Below are 26,143 nucleotides of genomic sequence, written 5' to 3' on the forward strand. Positions count from 1 at the left end.
CAATCCCGTTCCACAAAAGACTCCCCAAAAGCCTCAATCCCAGCTTTGAATGAAAGAAAACAAAAACAGACCTCAGGCATCCCAAAAACCGCCCCTTTCGCCGCAACACGCAAATCACAAGCAGCGGCGATTTCCAATCCCGCGCCGAGCGCGAACCCATTAATGCGCGCGATGACGGGGACAGGACACGTGCGGATGGCGGTGCATGTTTTGTGGACGGATGTGATGAATTTGCGGGCTGCGGGTGCGTTGGGGAGCGTGGGGAATGTATATCTTCCCCGCATATATACCTGCATAGGTTTCATGTTGTATAGTAGGCTCGGGTTTTAGCCGATTTAGCGGGTGCGGGTGCGGGCCTGTTGTTATCATATTGACTTAAAGTAATGGATGCACTGTACGTCGAATAGAGAGGTACTAACGACGTGGGCGTGTAAGACATAAGGTGGTGAGACTTGCGAGTGGGAAGTTGCAAGAAGACATGTTGTCGCGTATTAAGCGGGGTACTCGCGATGTATGCGGCGAAAGGTGAGGTGCACGAATGGGGAGGTACTGCAACATACATAAAAGTGCACGAGGCACTTGACCGGGCCGATAGCAGATTATGTGGTGAAGCGCGTGACGGTGAAAGCTCGGCGTGTTGGTAGATGACTGACCTGGTCGGTTGACACTTCGAAAATAGGAACACTTGGTTGTTGACGATGATGCCGAAAGTGACGATGGGGCTTCGAGGATGATTATGGCGTAAAGAAAAAGTAAGTTCGAATAGAGCTTCCGGGCTCATAACCTATGGAGAGACCTGTACGGAGAGGTCGAAGTGCAAGGTGAAGTGTGATGTAGACTGCTACACACAGTTGAGGAAACTAAGTTCTGGACTATTGAGTCTGACATTATCACCTTGGGTTAGGTGTAAGATGAGCAAACCGAACTTTCCCTACCTGATGTTACTTAGTTAGCAAACAGTTGACTAACTTGCCTCATCCTTCCTTCACTTCTACCTTCAGATATCCCTTCGCTTGGAATCAGTTACGCCCTCGTCATTCGTCACTCCGAGTTGTCCTTCAGGACCTGAATCCTTTCTGTCTCTTTGCAAGCCATCACCTTCCCAAGGCTGCAGACATGGCGGAAATAACCCAAGCAAGTGCTGAGCGCTTTACGACGGCGTAAGTAAACCGGATTTCTCCAGAAGGATGTGTCTTGACACTTTCCTCACTTTCCTCTCTGCTTAGTACACTTTCACTCTATCACGGTCCTTTCATCAAGATACGACTCGAACCAAGAAAGAAGGAATACACGGTTTCCAATCCCCTTCTCTGCGCAGAGTCCCCTGTCTTTTCGGCGATGTTTAAGCCCGGTTTTCGAGAACACGAAGAGCAAACCGTAACCCTACGGACATCGTCTCTGCACGGAGTATCCAAGCACTCATCCAGTGGCTCTACCTCCGGGCTGTCGATTTCGGTATCAAGGACAATTCAGAGTGTATTTCGGCTATTATTGAGCTCGCAAGGCTTGCAGACAAGTACGGTATTATCGGGATCCAATCTGCCGTGGCCGATAAAATCAAGAAAGTCATTTGCAGCCGAAATAAGCAGAATGGAGGTAGTTTTCCCAAGGACAACACCTCCTCGCTCAAATCTGCGCATATAATTTCAGGGACCTTCCTTCCTCGTGGGCATCCTGTGCGCAGCATATTGGCTGCAGCTTGCGTGTGTGGGTATCTGCGGCAAAAGAACCACAAGTTTGCCCAGGAGGCTGAGGATCACCCTACCTTTGCGGCGGATCTCCTCCGAGAGGTCCAACTAGCCCTGGATACAATAAATGTGCTCAAGCAAAGGGCCTTTATCTTCAAAGATCCTGTGGACAAAGCAGAGACTCTCTTGCAAAGGACTTGAGCTGCATTGAAGCATCAAAGGGGAATGGTATTTCTCGGGGGCTAGGCCATCTTTATGGCACAAATTCGCTAAAATAGCTCACCAATGCTCAGCAATATCCTAAATTTGGAGCTGACCCCCTCCATGAAGTGACGCTAGCTTTGAACACTGTGAAGCCCGATGCTACTTTCAAAGATCCTATTGATGGGAGAGAATGCTATTTGGCCAATCTTTGAGTTAGACTCCAGAGTCTTGAGAAAGTCTGTTTGGAAGTTGTGCCAGCATTGATCTTTGTTGTATGGGACAATCGTTGCAAGTTATTTGGGAAAGGACTGGTTTGCATCTACAGATCTGTTCACAGGCTGGGAAATCATATCGATATCAAGAGAGCCTAGGTAGAAATGCTACAATGAGCGCATATTGTTTGTTTCGGCAGTTTGACAGACCCCTCCTTTGTAGCCCTTAAGGCCGTTCTTTCCTTATTCCGTCAAGCTACATAGCTGGCTTCATCAGTTCTCTCTTGACTATCAATCTATCACCCACTATCTTCAAAATGGATAAAACTCCAGAAGAAAAGGACACATCTGGATCAATTATTGAGCACTTTGCAACATCGTAAGTCACCCAATGTCCCTCAGGAACCGGAATATCTAACACGTTCATACCTAGCACTCTTCCTCTCTTCCACGGTCCACTCGTCAAGATCCGAATCGAACCAAGCAATCGAGAATACACGGTCTCAAAACCCCTTCTCTGCAATGAGTCGCCAGTCTTTTCAGCCATGTTCAAAGGCAATTTCCGAGAGTCCCAAGAGGAAACGGCAACACTACAAGAGATGGAAGGCGTCGTGTCCATCCAGAGCATCGAAGCGCTTATCCAATGGCTGTACCTCCGTACCATCAACTTCGATATCGATACCAGATTCCACGAATTACATATAGTGGCTGCCGTAGAGCTCGCCAGACTCGCGGAGATGTACGGGATCACGAAGATCGAGCCCCAACTCGCCCAATATGTCAAGGGAAGATTCGCAAAGTGTGGATATCGCCACAAGAAAATCCGTATTGGTAGGGCTGTATTACCGGATACTGACGACTGGATTCTGGGAACCTTTCTACGTGACGGCCATCCAGTGCGCTGGATCATGGCCCAAGCTCTCGTTTTCTGGTATCTCCGAAATGAAAACGAAGAGTACCCCGGTTTCGATGTGGCCCAAGGATGTCCCAAATTCGGAGTTGACCTCCTCCACGAAGTGAGGCTAGCCCTGAATACTCTGAAGCCTATTAGCAGCGCTACTTTCAAAGACCCCATCACTGGGAAAAGAAGGTATCTGGTGAAGGGTGAACATGATGAAGATATGATGAAGATGATGAAGGTAGAAGATGAAGATGACGAAGGAGAAGAAGATGATGAATGACTGGATCCAGGCTGGGGGTCGTTGAGAGTACCTACCTCACCTCGGGAGCTTGGGAAAGGAGCCTAGTTAGGAAATACAATATTCAAATCAAAAGTCATGCAGTTCAATAAGAAATAACCACACCTTCTATTGGGCTAATCGCCATATAATGGCCAACACAATGTTCAAGCAAGTCAAATAACAAATATCAAAATCCAGGCAATGCTAGCTGTTTCGTTACTCGTGATCATCTCAATGCAAATCGCCACTATGGCAGCTTATAGAGCCGGACTTTCCCAGTACTCGCGCTTGATCCTCATGATAGCAGAGTGCTTGTGCGGGAAGCTGACCTCGCCTTCTTTGTAGAATCCCGCTTCTTGGAGGTAATTAATGAGTCTGCGAAGAGTTAGCATGGCCATTCCCTTTCCTCGGTCTATCGTTTTGACACCGGAACTCACTTGATGTTATCAACCCGCGGCTCCAACAACACAGATTCAGTCCGCATATCCGACACAAAGCAGTGGTGCACCAACGCACTCAACCAAACCTTAACGCGGTGCGCACCCCGGAACTCCTGCTCCCCAACGAGCAGATGAATGCCCCGATCGTAATTACCAACATGGTCCACAAGTCGTCCCAGCCGATCTTCCTTGACCCAGTAGATCTCGAAATATCCAAACGGCTTCCCGTCCCAGCACCCGATAACAGGGAAACTGTGTCGGCTAGTCAGGGTATGCAGCAGGAACTTCTCCTGCACAGACTTCGGTCCACCTTCAGCCCACATCGCCTCCACCCGCGGGACATTCATCCACCGATGCAGCGTGTCCAGATCAGAGGAGATATCCTCAGTGAGATGCTGCGCGATGCTCGTCACAGCCGTGCTAACAGGCGTCCCCGGCCGACTATCAGTACCCTGCGCCGTCATCGGCACAAACGCCACGCGGAACGAGAGATACTGGCTCAGACTGGGGATGTAGCGCACGTAGAAGACCTCGCCCTGGTGCGGCGGTTTCGGTCGCACGGGGTGTCGCACCCCGTTCGTGGAGGTGAACTGCAGTGGCGGGGGCGGGTAGTACGTTGGTAGATGGCTACCGGACGTGAACGGTCCTACCGAGGTGAAGGGGCCCATATTCGCCGTGTGGAAGGTTGCTTCCATGGGCGCTAGTGTCTGCGGGGTTGCGCTGGGTGATCCGTCCGGTGCGGGCGACGCGTTCCGCGACCGTAACGGCGGTGTTGAGGGGCGACCTCGGCTTGGCGCGAGTGTGAAGAGGAATAGGCGAGGGTCGAGCTGCCAGAAGCTGCGTCGGCTGACGAACATCGTTGACCAGCTGCTTGAGTCGCGGGTTTCGATGGGTTGGAGACCGACGGAGGAGTCTTCGGTCGCTATCAGGCCCATCCGCTCCAGCTTCTGGAGGAGGTTTCGGCCTTTGAAGATTCCTTCGCGCTTGATGTTTACCCGCCATACGCCTTTTGGTCGTCCGTCGGGCGGGGTCATGCTTGAGGCGGCGGTCTCTAGGTGCAGGTCTGGTTCTGGCTCGTGGAAGTACCACCATAGAGTCGCCCAGAGCATCATGGCGATCTGGCGCGTGGGTGAGGTCGGGGGCTTGTACTCGCTGGTTGGTGGGTTGACTATATACGAGATGTAGAGGGAGTCGCGGGTCAAGGTGGGGGTTGTGAACCGGGTGAAATTATCGTCATTGTCGCGGGGTTGCTCTGAACCTGGTTCATCCTTCTGGTCTGTCTTGCGAGGCTTCTCGGTGTTGATTATGATTGTCCATCCTGGAGGGAAGGTGGAGTTGTTCTGTGCGTTGAAATCGGCGGATTTGAAGGTGACCCCACCAAAAACGGGCGACACATTAAAAGTGAGGCCATTGGGCAAGTAGCAAGTGGTATTTCGCATGGCGAGGATATCTTTTGGGGGTATTTTGGAGAGTCACAAGACCTTTTTATAGGAAAGGCTTTGATCTCTGCTTTGGCCCCTCACTGCGCGGGGTGGAGGACGATTATGCGCCAACAATACCAGGCAAGGCAGCTAAAGCAAAGACCCAATACCAATAGTTGGATTGGTAATGCGACGCTGGAGATTGCTCAGAGAAAAAAAGTGAGGGAAGATTGTCCGAGAGGGAGCCCTGGAGGTTACATACCCTATGACGCAGACCATCAGCCCACTACGACCCTTATGTAGATATTTACAAGCTTTTGACTTGATCTCCAAGCTTGATTTATATGGAAGATATTGTTTCTTTTTATTATTTGCAGCTCTAGATTAAGTACTCAAGACATGGCCATAGCTATATTATTTCATGTATTTGGTAGTTCAGGTCAGAGTTCTCTTTAAAGATATTGTGGCTCCTGGAGATCTGTTGATCTTCGAAATTTCCCTGGAACGAGACAAGTCTTAAGGTCAGCGGTCAGCCAATAGGACGCAAAGTAAAATAAGCAAAAAGGTATCGAATGGGAAGTCGTCAAAGCCCTGAAACGCCCTTAAAAAGTCCTAAAAGTCCTCCACTGTGGTCCCCAACTTCCGCTCCCGTGCCAAGCGCACCAAATCTCCGCCCGTCACGAGATCCATCAGTCCAAGCCCAACCGATTTGTAGATGATATTCCCCCGTTGTGCCCATTCACGTAGACTCTTTTCCTCATCCACAGTCGCCGCCTCACGGGTGGCATCACGCACCATCAGTAGTTCGCCCAACTCGACAACCTGTTTTGGCTTAATTCCGGCTTGAATGATCTCACCCGCCTCCTTCAGGGCCGCGTCTAGAGCTATCCACTAGAATCACACCACTACGGTGGATCTGCTTGTGCCAATGGCTATGCGCAGCCTGTAAATTGACCTCGTCTCGGAGGATATCCGGGTGGATCTCGGCCATGTGTGCCTTGTATGATCCAATCGCACAAATCAACCGCCCTTTCTGACGGCCTTCGCCCGAGGTGAGGTACTCCGCAGGGAAAAGAGGTTCTGGAGAGGGAGTACAACAGAAGATTGCGTCGGCCTTGCGTACATGTTCCTTCAGAATGCGACTGTACTCGCCGAAATCGGTGCTAACGGCAGAAAACTTTACGTCCCCGCGCCATTCGGTGTTTTCGGGCTGATAGATTTCTTGCAGAAGCTTGGCTGCGCGATCGAAAGACCGGTTCACAATATATACCCGGCGGATGTCCTCACCGCGGAGAACCAACGCCAAGCGGATGTGCCAGTAAGCCTGGGTACCTGCACCGAATACGAGAAGAGTGCGCACCTTCTTGCGCCTGTTGAACATCATCAGTGAAGCCAAGGCCGTGCGGAATGCCGTCAGCTCATGAGCGTTGATCAGGGCGAATGGCAGACTTTCGCCATCTAGGAGTGTCACACTGCCGCGCGGCGATGTGTCACGAGTTCCTGCGCCCGGCCAAGCGCCAAGAGTTCTAGAAATGTTCGAGGTGACATTCTGCTGATTGACACAACCAGTGAGCAGGGTGGAACTATCCGTGCTTGATCCTGCTGCACTGCTGTTCGTGGTGGTAACGGGACTAATCGAGTTACTGTCTTCCTTGTCTTCTTGGGAGCCCACAGACAAATCGCTCAAGTCGGAGGATATGGAAGCCACTGAGTTTCGGAAAGAGCCTCGTCTGCGCGAGGAAATATGGTCCTTCTCCTGCATATCCACCGTGTCCCGTTCAACCGCACAGCCAGCAGCGCCCCCGTCCTGCAGGGAAATCATCTTGATGCCAATTGTCTGGCCCGTGCTGGCGGGCATAAAGAGGGTGGTACAGCCATTCTGACGAGTGATGGCAGTTCGCTGGGGTTGGTAAGCTGCCGAGCAACCCTTCTCCTGGGATCCACTGGAGTATTCTCGTAGGGCGTCGGCGAGATTGCGTTGTAGATTAAGAATCTCGTCGCGAGAGAGCGCATGTAGCAGCTCGCGGAGCTGGGATCGGGAGAGGATGGTGAGAGGCATGTAGACGGTTCGTACTGGGAAACTAAAAAGGAGAGGTGTAAACGAGTAGAGGAAAGGGAAGAGAAATTCTGAAATCTGCGAAGTTCCAGTTAGCCAAAGACAGTCCAAGGCCAGACCACGCCTCTGCCAAGATAAAAGTGAAACAAATTACCTATTATTGTACAATCCTAATGGAGTAAAAGACAGCCCGAAATAGATTCGGGGAAGAGCCAAGTCGCTTTCTCCGAGGATGACGACAGCTGCTTTCGGAGGTGGGGGGGGAAAGAGCGGGGCGATCTGCAAATAAAACAAGTGTTGGAAGAGTTGGATTTGATGAAACAATTCAAGTCATAGGAGTTCAGATATTGACTGATATAGGAGATCTAATCAAAAGAGGAGAGAGAATGTAAAGATCGAAGATGATAGGAAAGAATCCCTGCTGCATTCGATGCGAACCCAAAGCCCAATGCGGAAATCTGTTATACGCATTTGGGTGCCTGAGGCAAGGATCAGATACACATGCATCTGCATCTTGTTTAGGTGTTCGTATTCGTTTTGAATGGAATAAATTGATTATATTCATCTTGTAAGCAGTCTCTATATTGCAAGGGAAACCAGAGAAACTCGTTTATATATATCCCACTAGGTGTAGATGATATTCAGAAGTAATCCACATACATATATGTAGACATGAGAACGAAGCATAAACAATCATTCATGGGCAATTGTCGCATCATTTTGAAAACTTCAGTAAAAAGAACAATTATTAGACACCATACACTTGAAATGTTATAAAATCTCAAGAGAAAGGTCGGCATCGGCTGCCGTCAATGTCGGACACCTCACCCGACATCCATATGAGTCAAAGAGATAGCCAACCCCCCAACTCCGGACACAATCAAACTCCCATCTCTCTCAGCATCTAGAATATTAGAATACCATCATGGCCTCAGGACAAACCCTCGGATTCATCGGATGCGGTAAGTGAACATAACCATCCATACTAAACCAACAACTAACAAACCCAAGGTAACATGGGAGGCGCCGTACTAAACGGCCTCCTAAACAGCGCATTCTCAAAAAGCACCACAACCACACCAAATCCAATCACCCACTTCATCGCATGCACAAAAACAGCCAGCTCAGCATCCCGTCTACAAACAACAATCGCCCCCGAACACCAACAACTAATCAAAATCGTCTCCGACAAAACCGTCCAAACAATGCAAGAAGCCGACATAGTAATCCTGGCCTGCAAACCCTTCATGGCAGAAGCCGTGCTCAGCGAAGAAGGTGTCCGCGACGCCCTCGCCGGAAAACTCGTCATCAGCATGCTCGCAGGCCAATCATGCGAAACCCTGACCAATCTCATCAACCCAGACGCCAGCGCAGATCCCCCGCATCTCATGAAAGCCATTCCGAACATGGGCGCGCAGTTTGGCGAATCGATGACGATCATCGAGACTCCTGCGCCGACGATCCCGACCTCCATGGTTGAGATCACGGAGTGGATTTTCAAGCATGTCGGTGCGGTTAAGTACCTAGGAGCTGACCATATTGGGCTGGCGACTGTACTTATTGGGGCGACGATGGCGACGTTGACGCTGCCGATTGAGGGGTTGCTGGATGGGTGTGTTGCGGAGGGGTTTAAGCGTGGAGATGCGATGGAGTTGGTTTTGCAGGGGATTAGGGGGTTGTCGGCTGTTTTGGAGTCTGGGAAGCATCCGGCGGCTGTTAGGGAGAGTATTTCTTCGCCGAGGGGGTGTACGATCCAGACGCTTTTGAGTCTTGAGAAGGCGGGGACGAGGTCGGATTTTGCGGAGGCAATTGTTAGGGGGAATACTCATTTGAAGGAGAAAATGTAAATCAGGTCTAGATAGATACGTACGTATAGGGTCATACAGGAGATATTAAATTCAGAGAACATATCAACCAGTGTTTGTACACACCCATCCCATGTAAAGGACCTGTGGAATTGACACTGAAAATGATCCTTTTGAAGACTAAAATGGCCTTTGGACTTGTACCTTCATACTGCAAGCCGCTACTTGACTGTACGGTCTCAGTATCTACTGTGACAAGTCCTTCCACCTGCTTGTCCACATATGGATACATGCGGTAAACTATGAGCGCCTCTAATGTTGAACTATTTGCATGTTCGACAGGAGCTGCCTCATACTTTGAAACGCCAAAGATTGCCGGTGAATTTCGGGAAAACGCCACATTGGCACTGTCCAGCAGAAGAAGACGCAAACCCAGACGTACCCAACAAGACTGCCAAGCCAGCTTTCCTCCATTGTCCGAAGATCATGCTCTCGACCAGCTCTCCGTGCTAACTGGCGAAGCATCTTGACAAAGAGGGACTCGCCCATGCAACCGATAAAGTTGAGCTGAAACCAATAAATATTCAAATGCCAGTCAGGGCTACCACGTTGCCAGTCTATCAAAGCGTGGGCGGCGCCCGAAAGCCCAAATGCAACCAAGGCAATGATCGACTTGTGGGCGAACGACCGAGGCGAGCGCCTAACTATCCGAAGACTGACGTATTCCCCAATGCTTCTGTAAGGCTTCATGGGGAGCGTGTGCCAGAACCTTGACCAGAAATTTCGCAGCCCGACTGCCTGGGAGAGGTGTCCAAAAAGTGGTGGCCAGTCCTCTGGATCATCCAGGCCGATCATGACAAAAAGTGCGCCCATCAGGGCATTCGTCCCATCGAGATATACGAACGTCGTCCAGAAAGATGAGAAGGTGACGAATGTCACGTTCAAGCACTCTCGCGCCGTGAACCCATTCAAGGGTCGCAAGAGAGATTGTTGATATGGAGCAACATCATCGGGTAGGATGTCAATGACAACTTCGTCATATAACGCAGGGGAGATTTTTGTTTGGATGATGTAGTATGTGAGCAGCTTGGAGAGTTGTAAGACAAGGAATACCCCACGAGACTGCTTCGGCCGCTCCTGTGAGGCCTGGTTTGGATGCGTACGTATCAAACGTGGATTCAGCCAAATTCGGCGGAAGTAACCGAAGTCAAAGTTGAAGAATGTGCTCGATCCAGGCGTTGCCGAACCCGAGCAAGGTGGTGATATCCCCTCGAGATGTAAGGTTGATATGGTGTGCAGGATATATCCTGTTAATGCTTGAGCCCAGACAAGTGAGACACCAGGGGCAAATGGCACATGGAGTGCCGCAGACAAGGAGAGGAAAGCGGGGATTAGAATCAACGGCAGTAGTGCTAGGCGTTGTCCCTGCTTTGGTGCATGCAAAGAGATGGCGAATGCAATCCCGGACAGAGCAAGGTAGAGCACTGGTTGTGAGACTTGGATAGCTTGTTCCAATGCCATGGCTTTTTTGTGCCCCAGTACCTACTGTTTTTTAAATCAGTCCTTTGAGGGCGAAATGGTGCAGAATCGGTGCGGCGCACCTGATATAGTTTGTGCGGTCTCCTACTTTGCCCCCTGCCGAAATTTCCAGACATGTTATTTTAAACGTGGGGGGCCATTCGGCAGGAAGGATATTGGGATGTGGAGCAGCTGGCCCCCAAATGTGGACGGCAGTGTAGACGACGGCCCCCAAAAGCAGACTCCATATGCGTGCAGAAACAGCTCCACACGAGTACTTACCCTTGTTCAAATACAATACATTGTGTGAAGTCAGTTGGATGTTCAAAGTGTTGAGCAATAGGGGGTTAAAACGCATAGAACATATGACTATTGCCCCTTGCAGTAGCAACAAAGCTTGTATATTATCCATTACCACAATTACCAGCTAATGGAGCAGCTCATATCCTACGTAGAAGATAGGTATTATGTGTGGCGTAATCATACCTAGGTATATAGCATAACCCGGGCACGCGTTATGGAAATATGGTGAACCGGGAAGCCACGGCCTGACTTACAAACTTTAGGTCAATTATGTTGTACGCGAAAAATGGGCTACTTGGACCAATATAAAAGATAACAGTATAGAGAAGATTTCACAAGCCAGTATCAATTCTAGTCTCAGACAAGATTTGTTTTTTCCAAAGCCAAACAAACGGACCATACCAGCATCCCTTGTATAACTAGTTCACAATGATCACCAATCGGGAGAGTATACCCCGTTTGATCTAGGCGTGGGCATTCAAAGCGTCTTCCATCTGCTTGACATCGTCATCGGTCAAGCCAGTGAAACGGACCGCGTTGTTGCTGAGCGGAACCGGGTTGCCCTGATCGAACTTGCCAGTAAGGACGGTAGCAAGGGTCATGCAAGCCGGTGGCATACCGCTGACAACCACGGCTGGATATATCTGTTAGCTAAATAGGCCCTTCTAGCGTTGAGATAGCGAGGCTACTTACTGCCAGGTGCCTCGCCATTGAAGTCGATGGTCGAGGTAGTGAGTTGCTGGTGGCATTGCTCCCAGTCGTACTTGGTGCCGTAAGATTGTCTCTTAACACGGCTGATAGGTGCGGCCTCGATCTCGTTCACCTCTCGCTTGGAGTTGGCGACAGCAGCGGAGACACCTCCGGTCACACCACCGGCGGCGCCAATGACACCGCCGATGGTTCCAAGGGCAACGTCGAGGGAAATCGTGACCAAAATAGCGGAGCCGCTTTGGACAGAGGCAGCAATGGCGACAGCGCCGAGGAGAGTCTTGAAGGAAACCATATTGAAGGTAGAAAGGAAGTTTCGGAAGTAATTGAGGAGCTTTGAGCGAGTAAGAAAGATAGTGCTTTGGATCAGTTGTCGGCTGGGAGGACAGGCTGCTTTATACCTCGTCTCTGGTCCGTGACCTCTTTAGTCCTTGACGTCTCTGGTCCGCGGGTTTGACTATCCTTTTCCTCCATGGAGTAAATTGGAATGAATATCCCTCGAGCGGGCTATGTTTTCATTGCCTTGTACTGCTATCTAATTCCTTCGTCTCTATAGTTACCTCCCGGCTCCAGTGTCAACTCCACTCCGGCCTTCCAGATTCCACCTGTGTTACGGGCCATAACTGTCTTACAGACTATCGTGCTATGCGACGTGGTGCGTCAGGCATATAGATGAGGGAGATATCCCCGTGGCATTCGCCGTCCACCATGAATCCTAAGCTTCTCTGCGCCTTTCTCTGTTTTAATATTGTATACAACTTCATCAATAGGGATCTAGTCCAGGCTTCAACTGGAGTCTTATGCACATACTATAATGAAAGTACTAGGCGTCCTGTTCTGTTAGTACGAACGATATCCGTATGGCACTAAGAACATATTGGCCCCCATACTTCGCGTGGGTCAAACTGAGGCATTAATGATAATTATCGCTTCCTCGCTGAGTGAGATGAGATCATGAGTGATCTTTCTGGCTGAATCATGCAAAACTCACAATCCTTTGCCGATGGCCCCAACGTGCCCTGGCGCTATATGTCCTTACGTGGATTTGAGTAAGCCTGGCAATGAAACCAAAGGAAGGCCAGAGTTCGAAAAGCAGGAAATCAATGCTTCTGTTGGGAATAAACTAGACAGTTATCAACTTGAATAATCCTAGGCTTCCTATTCTAATACCTAAGTAGTGTAAAAGGTATTATGCCATACTAAGATACTAAATATCCCCTTATACTCCCTAGAATATCAGACCGATTTACTATTGGCTCTCATATCTTCTTCACGTCTTGCCCCCACTGAAAGCTTGGTCCACTTTAAGCATCTGCCGTGGCGCCAATCGCAGTAGTCCGACGCCGGAAGCCTTGCATAAGGGGGTTATCCCGCCAGGCCCGCTTTCATATAATTTCAATATCCTCCCCCCACCTCCCCTTTAGCTGTTGCGATATTTACTAACACCCACAATCCTTTCTTAGTTAGTTCAATTTCTGGCCCCCAAGCATCCCACCCAACGTGGGAAACCTCTACGAGCACTATTTCCGCATTCCTTCAACCGGGCAACAAGCTTCCTTCCGCGTATATGCAGGCTGAACAGACCCACCACTGCGCATTTACCATTTCGAGAGTGTGGAGTTAGTCTCTTGTTGTCAGGGCGTAGAGACCCCATCCTCACCTGATTCTCTGTATCTTCCCTGCCATCTGTCCGCCCCAACCCTTGTCCTGCTCTCAATTATCTACACCCCAAACAAACGTCCACCTGATCCTCCTGTTCTTGGCATCTTATTCAACCACAATGGACGCAGAGCTCCAAGCCCCACCTTCACCAGTCTGTCTAATCGAAGGCCATACGACCGAGCAGGAATGCGTGGTATGGGTAAGGGTCCACGACCGCCATCTCCAAGATATCACGATCGCAGGCGATAACGGCGAGAAACTCTTCTCCGTCGAAGGCCCGGGGGGGCTATAGCTCGATGACGCTGAGACGACCATTGAAGGATGCCTCGGGCCGGCCAGTCTTCGACCTACGACGTAAGATCGGGTGGCTTGTAGAAGACGCTAGTGGCAACAAGATCGCCGAGCTGTGCCATAATAAATTCTTCACGTCGCAACATACGGCTATTAATGCGAAGATCCTGGGTTCTGGCGCGGTGTTCGAGATGCGACCGCGCGATGCGATGGGGTTAACGAATTATGTTAATGTTGGTAATGCGACGATTGCGGAGATCTCGGTTCATTCGAACAATATCAAGAAGCGGTTTGTGCGGGATCGGGATGTCTCGGTTTTGAGGGTTCGCGTGGCTAAAGGGGTAGATCTCAGCTTGGTATGTGAATGTCTATGGTAGGTATGGGAGAGGCGTGGCTAATAGTTAATGGTAGGTCGTCTTGATGGCAATGGTTCGAGCGGAGATGGCGCATGTTTGGCAGAAATAGACCGGATTTTGTTGGGCCATGTTTTAGAGAAATACCTAGGTATAAGAAAGACTTGTCAGCTGTGGATGGCATCACTGATAACTACATTAGGGGAATCATATAGGTCCAAATAACCGAGTGGAGGGTTTTGCACCGCATCCATCTCTCAGTGATAGATTATAGAAGCTCTCTAATTAACTATTCACTCATACACGCTTCCATCCAGCGGAAACTCCACTTGCCCACTGGAGAGTGCACAATGCCCTATCCCATCACGTTCAGGCATTTCAACCCCCCATTTCAACGGAAGTGTACCATCAATTCCACCTATCTCCTCCATCGCATCCCCACCCGAGAAGGAAGGATGACAAGCAGCAGCAATAGCCAAACTACAACTCCCCGCCACTGGCATACCGGACTTTAACCGTTTAAATGATATCAAGACAAGACAAACCAGCATGGCGACCCCGACAGAAAGCGTACTCAGAATCACAGCCGGCGAATACCCACACGTGGTGGTATCTTCCGCAGGCTCCCGAGTCAGCCCAATCCCATACGACTTAATGCTCACCAGATAGAGACTCTGGGATATGAGCCAGTGCAAGATGCCCGAAATGGTCAGGAGGGGAAGTGAGTATCGGTAAGGAAGGGACAGGAAGTATGTACTTCGCTGAGAGCCCCGGGGAAGCGTGGAAACCCGAAGACCCTTCCGTTTGAGGGCGTGGTAGCTCCATTCATTGGCGAGCGCCATGATGGTGTAGATACCATTGGATGAAAAGTACAATATCGAGAACACGACCTGGGGGGCATTGGCTATGATGGTGTTTGCTACCAGGGAGGAAGGCAAGCCGATTATCAAGTTCGAGATGTTCGGCTCTCCGAGACCAGCGGCCCAAATCCCGCTACTTCCGGCCACCCCTATGATGAGGAAGAAAACGCAGACAAGGATGGCAATAGAATATCTAAAGTGATGGGTTAGGTCGAAGAACAGGGGGTTTATGGTGGATTCACATACGATAAGAGACAAATCGTCCATCGGCGACCAGACACGGGCGATCCCCATCGTCTTGGTTTTGCATCAAATCTCAGGCTCTTATTGACCGGCTTGATTACCACGTCACGCGAGAGTAGACATTGTCCCCTTGTGGTATCATCGGGTATCTCGACGAAGGAGGAAATGGCATCCCCTGTGGTCAAAATGGGAGTCTCGGCCATGGTGAGGGTAATCCAACATAGGATGACAATTTTGATGATGTTCGAAATAATCACCACGATAATCAACGGAAGGCTGTACTCTACGGTACATCTTTCCGGGACGCTTTCGCTCAGGCAATAATTGACTTTGAGATCTGTCGAGTGGAGTGAAAAGTTCGTACTCACAAAGTCTGAAAGCGTTGCCGGTACCGCCCAGTTGTCTGGGTCTGCGAGTAGCTCCGGTACAAGGCTTGGGCAGTCTCGGTGCGAGAAAGCGGAGCCTAATCCAGCGCATATCCAGCGGTAGGGGTCAGTTTCAGGTGGTCCATGGTCCGTGAAGTTGGCGAAGTCTTGGATAGTTGAATTATAATCATCCGTAACAAGGAGCAAGTTGGCGTAATTTGTCTGAAACCCATTTGCGTATTTGGAGATACACTCGCTATTGGTGAAGTACTCGAGCGTCCCGTTCATGTCCTTCTCCAGCAGTCTTGAAAAGGTCGTATCAGGCGAGTTTTGACCAGGGAGTTTCACATTGTTTACATTGAAACTAGAAAAGGGCTTGTTTCCTACAAGCACTTGGTACTTATAGACTGACAGGGTCTGGAATATGGTAGAGTTATACCTGGGAAGTAAGATGAGACATTGCATCCACTGGGCATCTTGCGAATAACATCAGAGACTTACATGAGATGCAAAGGGAGCGATGAAAAAGCCAGAGAGATCCAAAGAAAGAGCTTTATACGGGGAATGTGGCTGAGATTCCGTGTGCTTTGCACGCCAATATCCAGCCACTTCCCTCTAGAGTGGGCACGATCAATATCCCCCCTGGTTGGAGCACAGAGACATTGCTGTACTTCGTAGATTCTATTAGCCCCTATCCTTCCTGAATAGCGATGATTCAGTGACTGACCATGCCGTAGTTACTCGCACCTAACAGAACAGTTCCTAGAATATTAATCACCAAGTGAAACGCCGTGCTGATCTGTTTTGATTTCTCGCAGTTCCCAGTGAAGAGGACGGCTTGATCACCCTTCAGTCCATGATTCGTGACCGCCCAGAGGACAAAGCCAACATTGAACACCAGCACCACGAAGGTAGAGATGGACCCCTAGATAAAGCGCCTTTTTCCAGTCTTCAGTCGTTTTGTTCCCGAGCAATCGACACTTCGACCTTGACAATGACTGTGACCAAGTGGTTAGCTTGTCCGCTATAAGCGATTCGTCGTCCGGCTGTGGCAATGGCTGTAGTTCCATTTCCGATTTCTGCATTGAAGTCAAAGGGTTGCAGAGGGAACAGCGAATCTTTTGTTTCTAATAACGTACACTAAGGCTGTACGATGCTCCGCCCGGGCGTGGTTGTCGATCTTCTATCCCCCCAATAAATCCCCCCCAATAATATTCGCAAAAGAACCCCCATATTTTGGGGGCCACAAAATGTTCCTCGAGGATCATTTCTCCATGCTAACATTCCTTAATTTCCTTCTGTAATTTTAATAGAACATGTGCTGTAAATCACAGAAAGTGAAACACAGATATCAGTTTTACCTCTGTAAGAAAAAGATATCACAGATTAACTAGGAATTGTGTTAGGATATTTAGGGGTTTATGTCTCTACACATAACTATATCGAAATATAACGTAGTTGCTTGGCAAAGTGGCTACCTAATATGTACATATAGGTATCTGTTGAAAATCCCAGTTATTTCCCATTAACACTGGCCTTTTCCATCATACAACGCCAACCCTAATTCGGGGTTTTACAATGCAGATCTCTAGCATGAAGGATATGCACTCAGGCTCCTGCCATAGGAAAACTTGGATGCCTTGGCGATATGCAGCCTGATCATACTATTGCTGTCCTTAGCATATCTTTTCATGATACTATTTTTGTCTCACATACATGCTGTATAGAACTTAGCCTCTATAATCAACACTAGATCATTTATATAAATCTCGATTTGGTACTAGAGCGTGGGATGGTAATGGTATAGACCGATTTAGAGGGCCCTGGGGCAGGAGTGAGTAGGAATGTACCGGAATTTCATTCAGGATAGAGCTTTACATGATGACAGACGATTGTTCAAGAAATAAATGAGGTCCATACCTATACAAGGCGCTTTAAACATAAGCCAAATAGACCGGGTGATTTCATACGAAATCTCATTCCCCTACCATATTATCATCCCCAGATATCGTCATCATCCTTAACCAGATCATCTTCGTTCAATACCTGCAATCCATTTCCGCGTTCCTCCCGCTTCCGCTGTCGCTTTGTCACCGTGCGCCCGGGTGTAAAAGGCGTCACAGGAGTGAATGGCATGTACGGACTATACGGCGTAGCCATACCCGTGACAGGAGCCGCACGGTTCTTCAACGGCCGTTCTAGGATAGTCGTCTTGGTAGCCGGGGCACTTTGCGGCGGGTACGCTTCGCGGAAAGGTAGGTTAGACGGAATTGAGGAAGAAGGCGAGGGAGTAGACAGGGTTAGCGGCGCCGGTGGACGGGCACGCCCAGGAGCCGGTCTGATCGGCTCGGTCGTCTGCTGTCGCGGCGCCACTGGAGGAGGGCGGGGGTTGTAAATCCGCGGGGAAAGAGGCGGGTTTTCGGGTACATAGGATTGAGGTGTGGCCATTGCTGGTGAGGCCAGTGGGGAGGAGATGGGCATTTTGCGGATAGCCAGGCGCGGTGAGCGCACTTTGCTTGGTTCTGGATTGGCGCGGGAGCCTGAGTTGAAGAGCTTGGATAGGCGGGAGCTGTTGAATCCCTTGGGGGATTTCAATGGAGCTAAGGGTGCCAGTGAGCTCTCTGAGGCGTGGGAGCCACGGTCAGTGAATGGGTTTGTGAGTTGGCTGTCTGGTGATTGTGCATGGAGGTCTCGTTCGGGGACAGCCAGGTCAACTCCGGAAGCTTTTTGGGCGTCGTGTTCCATGACCGCTGCATAGAGCATTTCCATATCATGCTGGGCCCGTTGTCGGTCGTTTGCGACGATGGACTCGTCGATGGTCACCATGCTGCCGTTCGTGGATGGTTGGGAGGGTCTGGCACTCCTATTCAGTGATCCCCAGGACCTGAACCCGCTCGACTTGGGACTGGGGAGGTTGTGTGACATGGGAGAGACTGGGCTGGGATCCATGCTGACGGGAGGTCTGGCAGGCTTCAGAATTTCCATATGCAGTGTATAGTTGGAGGACTGGACTGTCCGACGCAGACGTCGTCCGACGAAGATAAGTAGAGCTAGTAGGACAGCGACGAATATCACATAGGCGCCCACTATGCTCCCAATTTGGATTGCTAACAGTGGTTTGTCCACTGTTGGGGGCGCGGCTGGTTTCGATGCACGTTGAACCTTCTGGGCCTGTACCGGGGCACTATGTACGATCAAGAGAGTAAAAAGGACAGGCAAAACGAAGACAGCCGGGGGAGTCATTTCCGGCTAGATTATATGACAGATGAAGAGGAAAAGGAATAATTTTAAAAGTAGGTGTGGTCACTGATCGACATTCCGAAACGTCGAATCTCACACGAGGATTTGGGGTGATACATGTTCCAAAGGTGATGAGGGCGGCAGGGGGGAGGGGGTACGTATAAGAAGCAAGCATATTCGATGTGATGAAGTGAAGAGAAAGTCAGTGCAGGCCAAGGCAGTCTGATGAGCCTGTCGTTGGTCACAAATACGCGCCCTCATGCACGATCATCACTTGGCGGCGGCCACTCACAGGGCAGAGAACCCTAACTCCCCGCCAAAGTCCTTTTGACCAATTTTAGCACTCTCAAGATTGAGGTAAGGAGTTGGAGTCTTCTCAGACACATTGTAATTGGTCTAAAATCGAGCCACATTATCAATTGGATATACGAGAATACCCAGTTAGAGCATTCCTTGTCAACCAGTATCCGAAGTATACGCAAGTGCCGCCACAGTGAGAATCAATTTGAATCGCCTATACTGACGAGCATATCTAAGAGAAAGCTTTTGAGAACTGAATCTTAATATGTGTGGCAGCATCATATCATAATTTTGCTGAGTATGTCTTAGTCGAAAATAGAATACCTCGTCCATCTCATCCTATTTTCAAATCAGAGAGCAAATACTTGTTCAAGCCCGAGAATAGGTGCAAATCACTGATATTAGCAAGCTACATACGTACCTACCTAGGTAGGTATGTAGTCAAGGAGATTCATCTCTCTCACTGTGAAAAAGGAATACCCCAGTGTGCCTTCCCTCTTTCGTTTCTTCCAAACGATGTGACTCCAGGCTCACCTGCCCAGGTCAACCGGGCAAGATGCCCAGTGAATCCTCACCATCCATCTTCATCTACTTTCTACCACATTGCTTTTTCAATTCATTTTACCACATCTCATTGTATCACACTGCATCCTATACTCTCACAAACACTTAGATGGGAAACAAGGTCTCGGCCGTGCACGGTGTCAAGTCTGACCACTTTTATGACCAAGGAAACGCAGTTAACGAGATCTGGGTGGGAGACGTTGAAGTGATCTCGCGTTTGCCGTTCGGTGACTCCGACCTCGAGCAAGCCGGCTGGCCCCCGGGAGACTTCCCAAAGATCCCCTGGCATCATTTCATCATTCCCATGCACAAGCGCGACGAAGCCAGCAATATGACAGCGAGTCTTCCCTCGTGGGCTGATGCGACTTGCCCGGACCCGCTACCAGAGCATGGTTACCTGGGCATGTACACAGGCATCTCCTCACCTGCTGCATATTTTATCGGGGACTTTTTCCTTCTCCTCGCTCTCGTCATGTACCGGTGTTTTCTTAGCATGGTCAGCAATGCTTTCTTCGACTGGCAATATCTACGGGGGGCATCACACCTCTACCCGGACCCGGCTGCGATCAGGCGCACGGCTAAGCATAACCTTTGGACCGACCTCGGCAAAGCATTCACTGTGGTTGCTCTTTCCATTCTCTGCTTGGTGCTGGGCGCGCCTGCTCTCGATGCTGCCGCAAGGACAATGAACGCGGCCTCATTCGTTCTGTCAAGTGCGGTCGGAGGCGGTCTCGGTGCTCTCATCAGCGTCGTCGTAATACCTTTACTCTTTCTGTGGTGGACGAGAAAGCCACATCCTGTGACGACCGTATGTTCGAGAGCTGAAGATCCCAACCCAGTTTCGTGAGAGGAAAGTTGAAGAAGGGGGGTTGGTGCTGAAGAAATCGTCTTTGTTTGTCTTATTTCGAGTGTCATTGCTCGTCATGTTTTATGTCACATTATTGGTGTATAATTATCTCCGATGTGGTGCCACACAGGATGAACAGAAGGAAGAGTGGAGAAGGAAGAGTGGAGGAGTTCTCTTTTTTGTCGTTTGCTGTCTTCAGGATTTAGTGAATAAATCGCGCCACAGCTCTTTCATACCATATCCCTTTGACTGATCTTCTTCGTGAACTCGTACGGACTGCGCCATGCCCAGTGACCCGAACTTGCCGGAAGAAACCGGCGGAACAATTGATGACGGACGCGCTCGCTCTGTCGCTCGGCGTTTAATCTCCTCTGCTAGCTCAGGCGCTACCGCGGCATAACATGCGTTGAGCTCTCGATCAAGATTGATATATGGTTTGTGGGCAGAGGGTGGGGCTTGGAGGTTGTATGAGCGCGTGAGAGTGTTGATTTGTTTCACGGCGAGTTCGTGATAAGAACGCTCGATTGCGAGGTAGTCGGGGTCCCGTAATGGTGGAAGATGGGCTAGATCTTCTGTTTCCTCGCTGTCATTCTTAATAGCAGGTGATCCTTGTGATGTCTCTGACTTGGATGTATCTTCTCCAAACGAAGCCTCCAACTTTGCTCTGTCTGCCAGCCGGGCCTCAGCTGCAGCATATGCTTTTGCCCGCTTCATTTGTACGTCCAAGGACCCACCCTTGCTCGCAATCAACATCGCAGCATGTCTCCTCCAATCCGCCCGAAGACGTTCGCGGAACCGACTGAGTTCCGAACCAAGCTGCTGTTGCTTCTCGATCCACGGCGGCACAATTTCCTGCTGTTGGATGATCTTATTCATGAAATATTCGGTTGTATCAATGAAGGCGTTGCTTGCATTGTGATCTGTCTTGGTGTTCACACCTTTCCCACGGCGTATCTTCTTGAATTGTCCACGCGCAATCGCATCTTCGATTCGCTCATTTGCCAGTGACGAAAGACCCGAAATCGAGATTGGCATGGAATGCGCCCCGGGTGTTAACTGCTCCCTCATCTCACGGCGCATATCCTCACGCTCTTCTTCGGAAAATCCAGGAGCCCGACTTAGTGTGTAGGTAGAAGTACGTTCTTTCGCTTCGGCAAGTCGTTCTCCGCGGGACTTTTTGGGCTTCGGGGGGGATTCTGAGGTTCACGGGATCGGGGATCTTGTAAGGCATTCGGATCGGTTTGCTAGCGTCATCTAGCATGCGCAGAGTTGTATCCTCGACGCGCTCTGTTCCTGTCCATTTAGGTGCGGCGGCGTTCTCTCGTGTGCCCTGACCTGCGCCAGCCTACGACAAGGGAATGTGGGTTAGTGATTGTCGGACAGTAGGACACGATAAGGATCACATACGGGCATTTCGACTATAGAATGAGCAGCAGCATACTCGCTCCTGAATGAAGAAGCAGCAATGCGCTCTGCGAGCTCATTTTTTAGTTCTTCTGAGAACCCTGCTTGCTCGATGTTGCGCTGCGCAGATCGTCCACCTTCTAGCATCGCATCTTCAGTCATCTGAGCCAGACGGCGTCCCATCGGACTATCTTTTTCTTCTTCTTTCGAATCATCTTTAACATCTTTATCCTCCGTTTTGGCCGTAGACGAGGACGATGTTTGTTTCAGGTGGCATGCTGCGGAGAACCGCCTAGCTGCGGGAGCTATCGGAGCTCTAAAGGTGCATGTTGAAGAAACACCACGAAGTTGTGTAGACAAACTGTATCTCGCGGACATGCTCAGTAAATTCACTTTCAATTTAATGAACTTGCGATATCAAAAAGAGTGTACAGGACTCGTCAATAGGGTGGCAAGCCCTCGAGGTAGACAAAGATCATGGGCCCCGGGGCGCGACAGAGATTAGTCATCCACCTCCGCGGAGTCGAAACTTCGGATTTTGTTCGTCGTCGGTCCGTCGCCGGCGCCAGTCTCTCATCGTTAATCCCGCACACGGTCGCTTCAAGGCATTTTGCCTGTTCTCGCTCAATTGATACCTCTGTTGCCAGTTTCACGACCCTAATAATTGCCCACCATGGCACCCAAAGGCTCCCTCTCCACCCGGCTCAACCCGATGCGTCTTAACACCATCAACCACCTCCGTGTTCGCCGGCCGAATCAGAACGAGCAGAACCCCTGCGTGGTAGTGATGTCGTCTATGCTTAGTATGTTTGCTCCTCGTCGGCAGCGAGCTTGTCGCTGTCAACCTCTCGTCCTGGCTTCGCATTCCGGATGTCGAATACCTTGAACCTCGAAATCGTGAGTGGGTTACTGACAATATTGCGTTGCAAACAGACTGCTGGGCTTCCGCCGGATACGGCGCAGAGGGCTGCGCTGCTCTCGAGGCTCAATTGCGGAAGTGCATGGATGCACCGGTACGTTATAATCCACCGCCGTTCTTTTCATATTGTCGACATTTCTAACCAGTCACTCCCACATATAGAAATCCAAGGAGCAGAAGAAGAACACCGTCAACTACCACCTCATGAGAATGTACCCCAAGGTTGTTGGCCCGCGGAAGAAGGATGGTGTTCTCGGTTAAAATGTTCTTTGCACTGGATTGTTATTTTCTATCCGGACTTGGCAGCAGAAGCGAGTTGTCCACCTGGAGTTTTGGATTTCTTTTTGATACAATATTTACGCGAATTCTCTGGCCCTTATCACCTGCTGATTCGGTCCGCTTATTTTGCATCAGAGGCTATGGGAGTTGGCTTTTCATATGTACAGTATACAACTATGTGGGATGTGGAATCACCTGTCAGAACAATTGATTAACTCTTATTTCATTACACATGCATAGATGAGCCACCTGGCAGGATATCCTTCTCGGCGACTATCCTCATGGATACTGTATGAGCGAGCGGGAAGCTAGTGTCTCGTTCTTTTCGCTTATCCTTTCAGCGGCAATACTGACACTTTTGGTGATCAAATTAATTCTACTCTGAGTTCATACTGTAGCAATAGCTGCGCATGCAAATTCCCCTCCCATGACATCTCAGACAGACTCAAACTTGAGTATCAGTTTATCGCCTGTCGGTTTCACAGTGTAAGCATCGATAGCCTCGATGTTGTCATCGTTGACAATGGTGGTGCGGAAATTAGTGTAAATCGCAGCCACGGCCAATTTCATCTCTGTCAAACGGTAATCAGCATGACTCAATGATTGCGATTCTTCAATTCATACCTTGCAGTGCCAGATTGCTTCCCACACACATACGTCCTCCACTCCCAAACGCCCAGAACCACCGGCGTTTCTCTTCCAGATTAGCCGGCGAATTCTCAGCTTCCAGCCAACGCTTCGGCTGCCAGGTTTCTGGCTCCGGGAATACCTCCGGGTTACGGTGCAGTGAATATGCTTGCGCATTCACCCTTGTGTTAGGTGGGATATCTGCATACCCAGCCAGAGTGCACGACGGAGATGGCGTTACGCGAGGCTGAATGCCAGGGATTGGAGCATGAAGTCTCAAGGTCTCCGTCACGATCGCTTCCAACAGCGGCAGGTTATCAATTGACTTGGCCGGTGGTAGATCGGCTGTCTTTGGGTACGAAATCGGGGGATCCAGAGTGAGTAGCTCCTCTCGGAGCTTGTTCTGCACTTCTGGGTGTCGGGATAGTTGCCAGAACAGATATGTGAGGCCAACAGCACTGGTTTCAAAGCCGGCAGTCAGCTGGTCGTACATTTCGCAAGCAATATCGAGTCGCTGCTGGGCCTTGTCTGGCTCTGATTCTCCGTTCTTCGCGGAATGCTTATCCAGAGACTGTTTCAACTGCTTGTAAACAGTTGGCTCGACGCCTGGCTGGGTCGATGATAGTATCTGCTCTGCCCTATCGCATAGGTCCAGAGCCCAAGAATCAAGCATTGCATTGGCCTCGTCGCAGTATTTAGGTACTACACGAAGACCGATCCGTCTCAGCCATCCATCCAAATATGGAACCTCCTGGGCATAAAACTCGAACGGCTTCCGGCACATGTAAAGGTGAAGCCAGTGCTTGCGGACCGAATTGTCTTGCAGGTAATTAGTGCCATTCTGCAAACCGAATAGATAGGAGGAGACGAAGTCCATTGTCAGTCCCTGATTTAGATCATGCACATCGAGGGATTTGCCAGACATTGCCGCTTCCTGAAGAATCGGCAGCAGTCGGTCAAAGATGACGGTATTTGAGACTACCCGCATATGAGGGGATGTCTGCAGAGTCGATTTCGAGTATATGTTGGACAACATCCTTTTCCGGGTTGAATGTGTCTTGCTTCCTGTCATGGTGAACATGCTCACTGTCCTGTTTCTCACGGTGAGCTACGTACGTTGGACTACTGTGAATCAGTGTCCATACTAACCCAAATGAAGCGAAGACTCGGGGATACCAGTCATGCTTCTCAAATCCGCCGGCATAAACTGACTTAATTCCTCCCTCGACACAGTTGATCGAGATCTCCGACGGTCCTAACCTAACGATAGGACCGAGTCTCTCGTGCGCGGCCTGGATGGTCCTGTTATTTCGGCTCGTGAATCGCCTCCATAGCATCCATATCGGGGAGACGGGAGCACTCCAGTGTGCGTTGGGGATCTTCGACAGCGGGGAGAGAAACGCTGGATAAATTAACACCCTGTAGAAGATAAGACCAGCAAAAAGTGCTACCGCCAGGGCAGTGATCGAATACGCCATTGTGAACTCCGAGATGGTTGTGTTTGCCGTCCACTAAGGTGGATAACTGGGACAACCTAGATGCTTCGCAGATATAAGGAAAGCGGCTTGTGAGCCCCTCTGGACCTCGGGGCTGTACGGAGTATACAATGGAGATTGCCGACACCGCTATGCCACTAGCTGCTAGACCAGCCAGCACCCATCCGTGTATTGCAGGTGGTGCCGAGTGTGGTCCCTAATTGCAAGATTAACCTATAGGCCCCATACCGTTGAATTCCACTCACTCTGATTCGTTTTACCTTTGCCGACGGCGAACAGTTAGGTAATGGAATTACCCCAAAGATCGTCTCCAGATGGTCAATACGAGCTACATGTGCATAGCTACATGCAGGTTTGATAGGGAAACTTCTCCAACTCGGGACACCGCCCCGACATTACTTCCCCGCGAATGCGATAAGGCGATAAGAGCTAAATGCCTGGTTTTTCAGGCGTTGCTGGAAACTTGCCTGGCTTTAGACGAAGCCATCTATATTTTGAAGCTCTTCCCACTATGAATCCAGGCGCCGATGGCATTCTCACCGTCTAAATCTCCCGGTTTTGAAGCATTCTTTTTGCACAAATCCTGGAATTAAAGCTATTCCCACCATCCAAACCCCCTTTGTCGATCTAGGAATATGTATGGTAGAAAGTAGCTTCAATATCATCAAATGCATATATTTTTACAGTTGGAATAGTTAGGTTTTCCTAATATGGAGATTTGTATAGTAGGAATAGCCTCGATGCCTAGAATAGGACGAACCTTATCAGTCCTTCACTCTCTCGTCATCCTGTATTCATCACCTCCCCCAACAATTGATCTACTCGAACATGCCTCCCACCGAAAGTCCAACCCCGTCGCCTGTGAGTATGCATATGTTATCATTGGAGCTAATCATATCACTGATACAACCTCACACCGCGCAATCTCCTAAGCATGCCTCGCCCCTCAGGCTACAGGCGAACAGCGGTGCCCTACCACCACTGAGTATACCTACTTCCTTGTTTAATTCAAGTCACTAAGATTAGGTAGTTTACCGTCCCCGCGGGCTGGACCACCGAGCTATCAAGACCTGAGATCCGCTGCGAGTGGTAAGGAAATGGATCGCTAGGTCAGACTATTTGCCCGACGCTATGGTCTTGGACCACGATCCCGACCT

The 26,143-nt window shown here is 49.9% G+C and overlaps 15 protein-coding genes across 15 annotated transcripts; 7 read left to right on the top strand and 8 right to left on the bottom strand.

The window, feature by feature from the left end:
• Positions 1–1,116: 1,116 nt before the first annotated feature.
• Positions 1,117–1,889, top strand: N7519_000762 (uncharacterized protein; the record flags this gene model as incomplete). The annotated part of the gene is made up of 2 exons (XM_057287540.1): positions 1,117–1,160; positions 1,361–1,889. The coding sequence occupies 2 exons, from the start codon at positions 1,117–1,119 to the stop codon at positions 1,887–1,889; spliced, it is 573 nt and encodes a 190-aa protein (XP_057153623.1).
• A 532-nt stretch (positions 1,890–2,421) lies between these two features.
• Positions 2,422–3,285, top strand: N7519_000763 (BTB/POZ domain-containing protein; the record flags this gene model as incomplete). Its single annotated transcript, XM_057287541.1, has 2 exons — positions 2,422–2,483; positions 2,538–3,285. The coding sequence occupies 2 exons, from the start codon at positions 2,422–2,424 to the stop codon at positions 3,283–3,285; spliced, it is 810 nt and encodes a 269-aa protein (XP_057153624.1).
• A 257-nt stretch (positions 3,286–3,542) lies between these two features.
• Positions 3,543–5,164, bottom strand: N7519_000764 (GNAT family N-acetyltransferase; the record flags this gene model as incomplete). Its single annotated transcript, XM_057287542.1, has 2 exons — positions 3,543–3,660; positions 3,723–5,164. The coding sequence occupies 2 exons, from the start codon at positions 5,162–5,164 to the stop codon at positions 3,543–3,545; spliced, it is 1,560 nt and encodes a 519-aa protein (XP_057153625.1).
• A 594-nt stretch (positions 5,165–5,758) lies between these two features.
• N7519_000765 (putative proline utilization protein PrnX-like) lies at positions 5,759–7,205 on the bottom strand (the record flags this gene model as incomplete). The annotated part of the gene is made up of 2 exons (XM_057287543.1): positions 5,759–6,024; positions 6,050–7,205. 2 exons carry the CDS (start codon positions 7,203–7,205, stop codon positions 5,759–5,761), a joined length of 1,422 nt encoding a protein of 473 aa, XP_057153626.1.
• Positions 7,206–8,127: 922 nt separating this feature from the next.
• On the top strand, positions 8,128–9,049 carry N7519_000766 (pyrroline-5-carboxylate reductase; the record flags this gene model as incomplete). The annotated part of the gene is made up of 2 exons (XM_057287544.1): positions 8,128–8,164; positions 8,214–9,049. The coding sequence occupies 2 exons, from the start codon at positions 8,128–8,130 to the stop codon at positions 9,047–9,049; spliced, it is 873 nt and encodes a 290-aa protein (XP_057153627.1).
• A 270-nt stretch (positions 9,050–9,319) lies between these two features.
• N7519_000767 (wax synthase family protein) lies at positions 9,320–10,528 on the bottom strand (the record flags this gene model as incomplete). The annotated part of the gene is made up of 1 exon (XM_057287545.1): positions 9,320–10,528. The coding sequence occupies one exon, from the start codon at positions 10,526–10,528 to the stop codon at positions 9,320–9,322; it is 1,209 nt and encodes a 402-aa protein (XP_057153628.1).
• A 764-nt stretch (positions 10,529–11,292) lies between these two features.
• N7519_000768 (uncharacterized protein) lies at positions 11,293–11,831 on the bottom strand (the record flags this gene model as incomplete). The annotated part of the gene is made up of 2 exons (XM_057287546.1): positions 11,293–11,462; positions 11,522–11,831. The coding sequence occupies 2 exons, from the start codon at positions 11,829–11,831 to the stop codon at positions 11,293–11,295; spliced, it is 480 nt and encodes a 159-aa protein (XP_057153629.1).
• Positions 11,832–13,316: 1,485 nt separating this feature from the next.
• On the top strand, positions 13,317–13,954 carry N7519_000769 (uncharacterized protein; the record flags this gene model as incomplete). Its single annotated transcript, XM_057287547.1, has 3 exons — positions 13,317–13,466; positions 13,519–13,845; positions 13,901–13,954. 3 exons carry the CDS (start codon positions 13,317–13,319, stop codon positions 13,952–13,954), a joined length of 531 nt encoding a protein of 176 aa, XP_057153630.1.
• Positions 13,955–14,135: 181 nt separating this feature from the next.
• N7519_000770 (uncharacterized protein) lies at positions 14,136–16,426 on the bottom strand (the record flags this gene model as incomplete). The annotated part of the gene is made up of 5 exons (XM_057287548.1): positions 14,136–14,895; positions 14,949–15,749; positions 15,812–15,975; positions 16,038–16,235; positions 16,292–16,426. Coding segments are annotated over 5 exons (2,058 nt in total), but the record flags the coding sequence as incomplete, so codon positions are not given.
• Positions 16,427–17,305: 879 nt separating this feature from the next.
• N7519_000771 (uncharacterized protein) lies at positions 17,306–18,553 on the bottom strand (the record flags this gene model as incomplete). Its single annotated transcript, XM_057287549.1, has 1 exon — positions 17,306–18,553. One exon carries the CDS (start codon positions 18,551–18,553, stop codon positions 17,306–17,308), a length of 1,248 nt encoding a protein of 415 aa, XP_057153632.1.
• A 970-nt stretch (positions 18,554–19,523) lies between these two features.
• On the top strand, positions 19,524–20,261 carry N7519_000772 (uncharacterized protein; the record flags this gene model as incomplete). The annotated part of the gene is made up of 1 exon (XM_057287550.1): positions 19,524–20,261. The coding sequence occupies one exon, from the start codon at positions 19,524–19,526 to the stop codon at positions 20,259–20,261; it is 738 nt and encodes a 245-aa protein (XP_057153633.1).
• Positions 20,262–20,456: 195 nt separating this feature from the next.
• On the bottom strand, positions 20,457–22,043 carry N7519_000773 (DnaJ family domain-containing protein; the record flags this gene model as incomplete). The annotated part of the gene is made up of 3 exons (XM_057287551.1): positions 20,457–21,378; positions 21,401–21,606; positions 21,669–22,043. 3 exons carry the CDS (start codon positions 22,041–22,043, stop codon positions 20,457–20,459), a joined length of 1,503 nt encoding a protein of 500 aa, XP_057153634.1.
• A 295-nt stretch (positions 22,044–22,338) lies between these two features.
• Positions 22,339–22,845, top strand: N7519_000774 (mitochondrial 37S ribosomal protein mS37; the record flags this gene model as incomplete). The annotated part of the gene is made up of 3 exons (XM_057287552.1): positions 22,339–22,468; positions 22,599–22,678; positions 22,747–22,845. The coding sequence occupies 3 exons, from the start codon at positions 22,339–22,341 to the stop codon at positions 22,843–22,845; spliced, it is 309 nt and encodes a 102-aa protein (XP_057153635.1).
• A 453-nt stretch (positions 22,846–23,298) lies between these two features.
• Positions 23,299–24,968, bottom strand: N7519_000775 (cytochrome P450; the record flags this gene model as incomplete). The annotated part of the gene is made up of 3 exons (XM_057287553.1): positions 23,299–23,435; positions 23,488–24,581; positions 24,640–24,968. 3 exons carry the CDS (start codon positions 24,966–24,968, stop codon positions 23,299–23,301), a joined length of 1,560 nt encoding a protein of 519 aa, XP_057153636.1.
• Positions 24,969–25,814: 846 nt separating this feature from the next.
• On the top strand, positions 25,815–26,095 carry N7519_000776 (uncharacterized protein; the record flags this gene model as incomplete). The annotated part of the gene is made up of 2 exons (XM_057287554.1): positions 25,815–25,971; positions 26,013–26,095. The coding sequence occupies 2 exons, from the start codon at positions 25,815–25,817 to the stop codon at positions 26,093–26,095; spliced, it is 240 nt and encodes a 79-aa protein (XP_057153637.1).
• Between the last annotated feature and the right edge of the window lie 48 nt (positions 26,096–26,143).

Source organism: Penicillium mononematosum (assembly GCF_028829835.1).
Source record: "Penicillium mononematosum strain IBT 11891 chromosome Unknown utg000001l:1.0-4488741.0:1.0-4491989.0, whole genome shotgun sequence".
Taxonomy (NCBI): Eukaryota; Fungi; Ascomycota; class Eurotiomycetes; order Eurotiales; family Aspergillaceae; genus Penicillium; species Penicillium mononematosum.